The sequence below is a fragment of the Dipodomys spectabilis genome, unplaced genomic scaffold, assembly GCF_019054845.1.
Source record: "Dipodomys spectabilis isolate Male_0828 unplaced genomic scaffold, ASM1905484v1 ptg000069l, whole genome shotgun sequence".
Classification (NCBI taxonomy): domain Eukaryota; kingdom Metazoa; phylum Chordata; class Mammalia; order Rodentia; family Heteromyidae; genus Dipodomys; species Dipodomys spectabilis.
This window is the reverse complement of record NW_024870746.1, coordinates 11,934,267-11,944,454: the sequence shown is the minus strand read 5'-3', so window position 1 is coordinate 11,944,454 and position 10,188 is coordinate 11,934,267. Positions and strand designations below refer to the sequence as shown.

The 10,188-nt window shown below is 40.8% G+C and overlaps 1 protein-coding gene across 1 annotated transcript; it reads left to right on the top strand.

The window, feature by feature from the left end:
- The first annotated feature begins 219 nt into the window (after nucleotides 1-219).
- Nucleotides 220-735, top strand: LOC122109520 (translation machinery-associated protein 7-like). Its single transcript, XM_042681963.1, has one exon. It carries the CDS (start codon nucleotides 220-222, stop codon nucleotides 412-414), a length of 195 nt encoding a protein of 64 aa, XP_042537897.1. The 3' UTR covers nucleotides 415-735.
- Nucleotides 736-10,188: the final 9,453 nt, after the last annotated feature.

Sequence of the window (10,188 nt, the reverse complement as noted above, 5' to 3'; positions counted from 1 at the left end):
ATGACAAGACAACCTATGCTCTGATGCTCGGTATTCATTTTAAAACATCGTAATGAACTCTTACTAGTGAGTTACTTGTTAGTTGCCACACCAGAGGTGTGGAGGAAGATCTTTCTCCAGAGGTGGAGAAAGATCAGAACATCATCTTATAGACCTGTCTACCTTGTATGCTCAAAAATGTACCTATTAGAGGGTCTGGGCGAAGGCACGGCTGGCATCATGTCCGGCTGCAAAGGTGGCAAGAAGAAGCCCGTGAAGCAGCCCAAGAAGCAGGCCAAGGAGATGGATGAGGAAGACAAGGCCTTCAAGCAGAAACAGAAAGAGGAGCAGAAGAAACTCGAGGAGCTGAAAGCGAAGGCCGCAGAGAAGGGGCCCCTCGCCACAGGTGGAATTAAGAAATCTGGCAAAAAGTAAGCTGTTCCTTGTCCCTGAGATGATGATGACCCTTGATTCCATTCCCATTCAACATCTGGATTTCCTGTCGTAACATTTCTGCCACCTATAGGTAGAATGAAGTTTTGTCTAGGACTCTGAACATTAAGAACAACCTTTAAAAAAAAAATCCTACAGTGGCTCAGTCTCTAGTTTGTCAGCCATTGTGTCAGCCATTGCTACCTCAGCTGTAAATTTCAAGTAAACCCAGCCTAGGTTCCTGCCAGAGTCTGCTCTTTGTTCTACTCTTGCATTCTGTATCATCTTGAAAGTAAACCAACTCATTTAAAAGGCAAAAAAAAATGTACCTCTTAGCTGGGCATCTGTGGCTCACGCCTGTGATTGTAGCGACTCAGGAGACTGAGATCTAAGGATCATGGTTTGAAGCCAGCCAGGACAGGAAAGTCCATAAGATTCTTATCTCCAGTAAACAACTCAGAAAAAGCTAGAAGTGGTGCTGTGGCTCAAGTGAGAGAGCACTACCCTTGAGCAAAAAGAACCTCAAGGACAGAGCCCAGGCCCTGAGTTCAAGCCTCAGAACCAGAAAAAAAAAATGTACATATTGTCAGGGACCAATAGCTCTTGCCTGTAATCCCTAATCCGGAGGCTGAGATCTGAGGATCAGAGCTCAGAGCCAGCCTGGGAAGGAAAGTCCATGAAACTCTTACCTGCAATTAACCACACACAAAAAAAAAAAAGAAAAAGAAAATGGAAGTGGAGCTGTGATTCAAGTGGTAGAGCGGTAGCCTTGAGCAAATATGCTCAGGGATAGTGTCCAGGCACTGAACTCAAGACCCAGAACCAACACACACACACACACACACACACACACAAAGTGCCTGTCACACATAAAAGAAACAATGAAAGCATGGGGGTTGATGAATGTGCCACTATTGTGTCCCCACGCTCTTTAGTCATTATGACAGCACTTTTCTATAGAACTTCTATACAACTAATCCAAGCAAATATCCCATGGAGCTGGATAATTTCCTTACTTTTCAGATTTCCACTCATCAAGTCATTTCTGAGCCTTCTTAAGGAATGCTAAGATTTCCCACCATTCTGTCTGGTTGACACATATCACTTGCACCAGAAATCCTCAAGGTTACTTATCATCTTTTTATTGGCTTTTGAGGCTCACTCTAAATAATTCCAAGTGAAGCATGGATCCTCACTTCCACCACAATTCCTCAATGTACTGTTAAGAGCAGATGCATAGCACTCAGCAGATCCCTTACTAGAAAACTAGGAGGTAACCAAGGAGAGTATTTGTTCACAGAAATGTGTGACATGAAGTTCTACACTTGTGTTAAAAGGCCATGAATTTGTGAACTTCTAGCTAGGATTTTTCCATAATTTTTATCCACATTCATAGCTTAGACTTTTGTCACATAGAGCACATTTTAAGTATAAAAATATAGGTGCAGAAATGATTATAATGGCAATATAGAACACCATCTTCTAAATAAAATTTTTAGCTTAAAAAAAACACTAATCTCTTACCAAAGACTCCAGTAAAACAAATGCCAACACAAGTTGTTTCCATCTGCTATTTCCTATGGGTATTCTCAAAGTTGTTTGCCTCTATTTGACTTATTATTACTTCCTATTTCCTCACAGACTACATTTGGTGGTATGTGGGGATTCCATATCACCCATGGGAATCTCTAGGCCTTCCTCTTCACAAGAGTATGGCTCTATCCTAGTTTTGGCCCAGAAAATGGCACAAAGTTCTCCTTCTCCATCTCATATCCTGTCTAAGGATGACAGAAATGGTATCTCCTTCAGAAACGAGTGATACTCTGATCCCATGGTCCCAGAAAATAATCCATTACATTTATCAACATTTTTGTAACATTACTAGGGCTTGAATATAAGTGCCATACCCTTGCTTGACATACCTCCACTTCTACCTCTTTGCTTGTTAATTAGAGATAAGAATCTCAGATATCTGCCTGCCTGTGTTGGTTCTGAAGTATAATCCTCAAATCTCAGTGTCCTAAGTAGCTAGGACTCCATGTAGGAACAACCAGAACCCAGCTATCAGTCATTTTTAATGTGGACTTATTCCATCTTAAATCAGACCAATGCCATTCTCAGCCAAATTCTTTTTTTTTTAGGGGGGGGGGGGGTCCAGTCGTGGGGCCTGAACTCTGGGCCTGGGCACTGTCCCTCAGCTCTTCAGCTCAAGGCTAGCGTTCTACCACTTGATCCACAGCGCCACTTCCGGCTTTTTTCTTTTTGCTTATGTGGTGCTGAGGAATCGAACCCAGGGCCTCATGCATGCAAGGCAAGCGCACTACCACTGAGCCACCTTCCCAGCCCTCAGCCAAATTCTTATGCCTATCATAATCATCCTTCTATATTGAGGCAAAGAAAACATTGGGCCATTGCCATCTGTCTTGACACAGTCTGGTTCTGGGAATAAACCTAAGTTATAAAAATACTTAAATCACCCAAGGAAAAAGACAAGTCTTCCAACGTGAGAATTTTCCATTTCTACAACAAAACAGAGGACTTACCATCTCAGTCTTTAGCACTTCTTCCTATCTTAGCTAATACAGGTTTACCTCATTGTACTGGGTATATTTACATCTCAAGTTGGCCTAGAGAAAGGTTCTTAAACTGTAGATGTATATTAAGCCTTTTTATTTGCTCACTAACCATGATGAGAGGTTGCTTCCCAGACTTCCTTTGTGAAGATCTACAGAAGCTAAATATAGGTGGTTCTCATTCATTCCACAACTTAGGAAGAAAACCATTTGTACACTCAAGGCCACACTGTGGCTGTGCTTATTTTTACAGTGTTCACCACTATGCCATACACATGTGGCCACCCTTTGACTTGTACACTTACTACAACAATATTCCAGTTGATGAGACTAAAATGTCTGGAAGGATGTCTTTCTATAGTTGGCATAAAGGCTCTAGTTGGCCTCCTGGTGGTCCTGGTTCAGTTTCATCCAATACTATAAATCATAAGCAAGTGATATAAAAACCAAAGTTTAGGGAGATTAGCTTTGCACTGGCTATGATAGTTGAATAGTTCTGGGTCCTTGTCTAGAAATTGTAATGCCTAGCTGTGACAGCATCAGAACTGTATATCAGTACATACTTATTCTGCTGAGCATCAATTGGTCATGCTCTATATCCACACCTGGTTTTCCAGCCTCCCCACTGATTCTGTGAGAGCCAAGACTTTCCAACTCCACAATTGCACTGAGCAGACACAGCTGAAGAAAGACTTAACTTTGCAAAACTGCCTGGCAATCAGTGTTCCCATGGTAAATTTACTTCACCACTCATTGAGATACTATTTCATATTTTTTTCTTTCTCCTCAATGACTGTGAAATCTCCTTTCATGTCTCCTTTCTCCATGCCAATCTGATAACTCCATGCTTCATTTCACTAAAAGAATAACAACAATAATAATAGTGATGGAAAAATTCTACCTCACTCTTCCAGTCTTGTTAAAATGACTGGACCAGCCATGGTCCTTAGCCAGCCCTTCATTTGTTTACTACAGTTCATTTCTGTTCACCTACTGAAAGGATTACAATCCTGTAGTCACAACCTCTCTCCCCTACATTGTCAATTCTCCCTATCTACAAAATATCATCATCATAACCTGCTGTTAGAGATAAATAGTCCCATGACATCAAACACAAAAACAGAACCTCCTTCAGCTCACCAGCAATACCCTACTCAGAATCCTCCCAGGGTCAGTGGAACAATCTATAGATTTTGCTTATATTGGAGCTTTCTCATTATGAGCGGCACCAACTTGTTCTCACGACAAGTGATGCTTACTTTTTTGCCAGTTGTAGGGCTTGAACCCTGGGTCTGGGCTCTTTCCCTCAGCTCTTCAACTCAAGGCTAGCGCTCTACCTCTTGAGCCACAGTGCCACTTCTGGCTTTTTCTGCTTATGGGGTGCTGAGGAATCAAACCTAGGGCCTCATACATACAAAGCAAGCACTCTACCACTGAGCCATCTTCCCAGCTCCAATGCTTACTTTTGAACATGGATTTGCTTTGTCTACCTCATCCATGATGACTCTGTGAGTATATCCACTGGTGACTTTCTGTATACCTCACTCACCATGAGGTGTCACAAGAGTTTTACTGATGACAGATACAGGAAAATAAATGACCTGGTTGATGTTCTTGACACTTAATGGTATTCTAATGGTACCCCATTGCCTTGAATGGTATGAGCTTAGAAACACTACTGTAATACAGTAGTGCCATTCTACATGGTAGTATACATGATCTGAACTAGCAGTTAAAATGTAGTGTTATGTCCACTTCAGTCAAAGACACAAAGCAATGAATTGCCAAGGAGTAAAAGATTTAGCAAAAGCATCAATGTCCAGTAGTTGTGGGTATATCCCGTAGCAGCTGAGTTCAGAAACAGTAATATCACCAACTATAACAGTATCTCTACTCAACTGGTTAGGTCTGCTCCCTTGCCACCCTTGCTTCTTTCCAAAAAGAAAAAATTATCTTTCAGCCTAAACTATTTAGACTTGGTTTCTATTTCTTGAAACCAAACACCTACAGCGTCATGGAATGCATTACACAAAGATAATACAGAAGCTGCTTGCAATCCCCAAAATGGTAGTTTTCCAGCTTTAAAAAATTGATACCATCAGGTACCACAGTACAAATGAATGAATGGGAAATGAATGAACTCCAGCTTTCATCTCCTCAGTGTAGAAAGCAGTGTGTTCAAAGCCCCATACTGTAAAGCTGAGCATCCCACTTCCTTACACTGCTTGGCCTGTTAGTCTTGCCAGCAACCAAAGTGATTCATGGGACCAATCAGTAACCCAACAATGTAAGGGATTTGGATTTACTGGGGGAGGGGAGGATTGCCCTCTGAAGATGGAAAATACCCGAACACAGGCCCTAAACCATTACCAATTATAAGAAATTCTTGGATTAAAATTAGTATTATTTTTGAGATATAAATTGATGTAATGCCTTTCTACCATGCCAGTCTCCTCAGAGAACTTCCAGGATTTAAAAAAAAAAAAAAAAACAGAATCACTAAACTTGTCTATCACCACTTTTGCCTATTTAGAACTTCCTTCACATCTGTACCCCCACTACCAGAAAATAAAAGCCAAAATGCTTTTCGTCAGAGGCTCTCAGCTATCATTATGAATTACATTATAGCAATCATGGCAAGATAAATGGCTCTGGTGCTCTGTTCACTCACAGACTTAGGACAAAAACATTGAGCAACATACACTTTCAATGTGCCTCTACCAGATAAAAACAAGTCTTTCTGACATCTACCATACACAGCATCCTGTGATAGATTCATGGCAGTATTTGTAACTTATTACTCAGGCATGGCAAACCAACAGATCAGGAGATGGAAGCTATCAAAACAAATAATTGTTAATAAGGATTCCTAAGAAAAAGAGGCATCCCCCAGAAGCCCAAGGATGAAAGAGAAAGAAAGAGCATTGGGAAAGGGTGAGGAGGAGCCTTCAGAGTCTCTTTAACAGAAAAGGTAGGTTGGGATAAAAAAGCTTAGAGTCAACTAATACAAGCAATTTCAGGGGGGATCTGAGTTATAGGGGTCATTTGGTTGTGTAGTACTTACGCTTTGGGTGACCAGGACAGAGGAAATGGCTTCCTCAAACAGAGGACACGGCTCAGGATTAGTTCCAATTGTATGTGGAAGACATACACTATTCTTGGCAAGTCAGTTGCTGTCTCAAAAAGTTTGTTTTCCCAGGAAGGGGCGGTCTCTCCCCTCAGCAATGAGAGTCCAGCTGTTAAAGTATCGTGGGGAACTCCCACCATCAGAAAATGGTGTCCCATGGAAGGGATGACATTAACCAAGTTGGATTGCACTCATAAGTTGAAGCGAAACTCCTCTGTACAACTCCTTAAAGCTGATCATTTAAAAATTAAAAGAAAATGACAATGTAAGCCATGACACTTCAACTTCCTGAAGGCTCTTCTGACTCAACAAACTATAGCCTAACTCTTATTTTTTTAATTAAGTTTTTTATTGTGAAAATACGGTACAGAGGGGTTACAGTTACATGAGAAAGGTAATGAGTACATTTCTTATCCAGCATTGTTGCCTCCTCCTTTGTTTTTCCCCTACTATCCCTTCCCTCCCACCGCCTCAACTAAATTGTGAAGTTTGTTTTTCGACATAGCGTCTTGTACATCTCATTGTTGCAATGGGTCAATCTGTATCCCTATTTAAACAATTTGTTTTTTCCTTTTCCCTGCCCAAATTATACCAACATCAAATACAGTGAAAACGGGTTATACTGTGTGGGAGGGACATACAAAGCAACACAAAAATCAGATGGTACCTTATAAATATGTTAGAAACGATAGCATGGAAGAAAAAAACCACTTGTGTCCCTATCTTGGGGTTCATTTCACTTAACATTATCTTATCTGACCTTTTCTGCTTGTCCCAGACATATACTAGTTATTGCAAATAATGGAAACTATCATCATGGTTATAAGACCTTTGACTTTTAGTATCCCTAAACATTACAATGAGTTACAAATAACCATAAAACATCAGTAATTTAGAGAGGGGATGTATTTGCTCATGAATCTTAAGCTTAGGAGTAAGGATGGCATCTGGCATATTTGATCCAAGAATCAGGCCTAGATTTTCATCTCTATCTCTCGTTTTCAAGACCCATCATTCCTGGGCTTCAATAACAATAGGAATTTCAAACTTACATCTCCCCTTTCTACTGCTGAATTCAGAGGAAGAGAAAGAAGTTCATCTTCTCAGAAGTCCCAGCACATGTCCTTTTGATTCCCATTGGGTCTGGTTAGAGCGCTTCACCATCTTTAAACTTCATCACTGTGACAGAAAAGGCAAACTACGTGCTGGCTGAATCACTCAGGATACACTTCCCTAGAGCTAAAGGCAATGTGACCCAAATGAAACTCCATGGCTGGGAATGAAAATGATGCTTTACTAAAGGAAATATGAACTGCTACCAGAAATAGAGAAAATTCGTTTGTAATCTCAGATATATTTCTGTTAAAACATGCTTCTTTGTATTGCATATCTTTCAGTGATATATATTATATATACATATATGTGCAATTTACTAAAAGGAGAAGAAAGGGGAGGAAGAGAAGTGGGAGGAAGAAAAGTAGGAGGAGGAAAAGGGAGAAAATAAAAAGGTTAAGAATCCAAGGTCCTAGGGGAAGGGGGAAAAAAATTGTTTAACTAGGGATACAGGTGGACTCATTGCAACAAAGAGATGTACAAGTCGTTATGTCCAAAAACGAACTTAACAACTTTGGTTGGGGGGGGGGGGGGAGAACATGTTGGGGGAGGGGAGGAGTATGGGAAGGGATGGGAAGGGGAAACAAGGAGGAGGCAACAATGCTTGATAAGAAATGTACTCGTTATCTTGCCCATGTAATTGTAACTCCTCTGAATGGTATTCTCACAATTTAAAAAAAAAAAAAAAAAAGAATCCAAGGTCCTTTGGCATAATCCTGGTCACTCTACTTGCATCCCAGCATTAAATTTTCTATTGTTAGTGGCTGTCTAATTTGAACAATAAATCTTCAGTATTTAAAACTTGGTATCTGGGGCTGGGAAGGTGGCTCAGTGGTAGAGCGGTTGCCTTGCATGCCTGAGGCCCTGGGTTTGATTCCTCAGCACCACATAAGCAAAAAGAAAAAAGCTGGAAGTGGTGCTGTGGCTCAAGTGGTAGAGTGCTAGCCTTGAGCTGAAGAGCTGAGGGACAGTGCCCAGGCCCAGAGTTCAAGCCCCATGACTGGACCAAAAAAATAAAATAAAATAAAATAAAACTTGGTATCTATTATTATAATGTTATATTATATTTATATATATTAGTATATACTATTAGTGAAGATTCAAAAAATAATTTATACAAGTATTGCAAATTCAAGTTATACAAACTCATTTTGCAGTGCAAACCTAATATTATGTTAAATAAAAACCAACAGAAATTGTTAAACTGGAAATTTTACCCCAACCCATAATAGCTATACTTGATATCTGCTTTCCTCTTAGAACTTAACAACACTAGTTCTCTTGCTGTATATTAAGGGAATGTTGAGGCATTTGTGGAAAGAAATGATCAAAATGAAATCAAACAAATCTAGAGCTAGGTATCAGTGGCTCATGACTATAGTCCTAGCTACTCAGGAGTCTGTGATCTGAGGATCACAGTTCAAAGCCAGCCCAGGGAGGAAAGTCAATGAGACTCTTATCTCCAATTAACCATCAAAAAAGCCAGAAGTGGAGCTGTGGCTCAAGTGGTAGAGTGCTAGCCTTGAGCAAAATGAGGCTCAGAGAGAGCACCCAAGCCCTGAGTGCAAGCCCCAAGACCAGGATAAAAATAAAAATAAAACCATCTCACCCCTCCTCCCCCCAGCCTTAAGAGATCCTCTACCTCAAAATCTGGCAAATAGTAGGCACTGCCAGGTACAGGGCCCTCCTCATTGCCTCTGCCCATGTCCCTTCAGCCATATCAAGAAAAAAAATAAAGTATTGTGGATTTGTATTTGTCTGCCCTTCTGACCAGAATTGATTACTCTAAGTTTCAGATTCTAACCATCAGCAGTGTTAATATGGTTTGGTAAAGATAAAAGTAAGGATAATTGAAACCCACAGATACCATTCCTTTGTCTAGAAACATCCAAACCCATTCTGGGTTTGATCAGTTACAGAAAGGAATAGTCATTACTGTAATTTTTTTTTGGGGGGGGGTCCGGTCTTGGGGCCTGAACTCTGGGCCTGGGCACTGTCCCTCAGCTCTTCAGCTCAAGGCTAGCGCTCTACCACTTAAGCCACAGCGCCACTTCCAGCTTTTTTCTTTTTGCTTATGTGGTGCTGAGGAATCGAACCCAGGGCCTCATGCATGCAAGGCAAGCGCTCTACCACTGAGCCACCTTCCCAGCCCCTCATTACTGTAAATTTAAAAGTCAGATACATTTTCTTTCTTCTTTTTTTTTTTTTTTTTTGGTCAGTTGTGGGGCTTGAACTCTGGGCCTGGGCTCTGTCCCTCAGCTCTTCAGCTCAAGGCGAGAGCTTTACCACTTGAACCAAGTGCCACTTCCAGGTTTTTCTGCTTATATGGTGCTGAGGAATCGAACCCAAGGCCTCATGCCTGCTAGGCAAGCATTTTACCACTGAGCCATCTTCCCTGCCCCATTTTCTTTCTTCTTAAGTAATACCTCAGAAGTATGAATTAAAGAAAATTAACATATATTACCTGTAACCCAGGAACCAAAAAGTATATTAAATTATATCATAAAAGTTTTTTTTTTAAAAAGTCTGGCCTCTCATCAGAATTGGAGATTGGAGTGGAGATCAGATGAGAGCATGCTAACATAAGAAAACTATGTTTTTTTTCTTTCAGGTGATTGTTTCTAACACATTTATAAGATTATTTCTTTGTTGCTTTGTATGTCCCTCCCCCATGGTATAACCCCTGCTTTCACTGTATTTGAGGTTGGTATAATTTGTGGAGGGGAAGGGAAAAGAACAAATCGTTTAAATAGGGATACAGGTGGATCCATTGCAACAATGAGATGTACAAGTCGTTTTGTGGAAAAACGAACTTTACAACTTTGGTGGGGGGAGGAGGATTGGGTGGGGATGGGGGAGATTGGAAGGGATGGGAAGGGGAAACAAAGGAGGAGGCTACTATGCTTGATAAGAAATGTACTCATTATCTTGCCCATGTAATTATAACCCCTCTGTACAGTATTT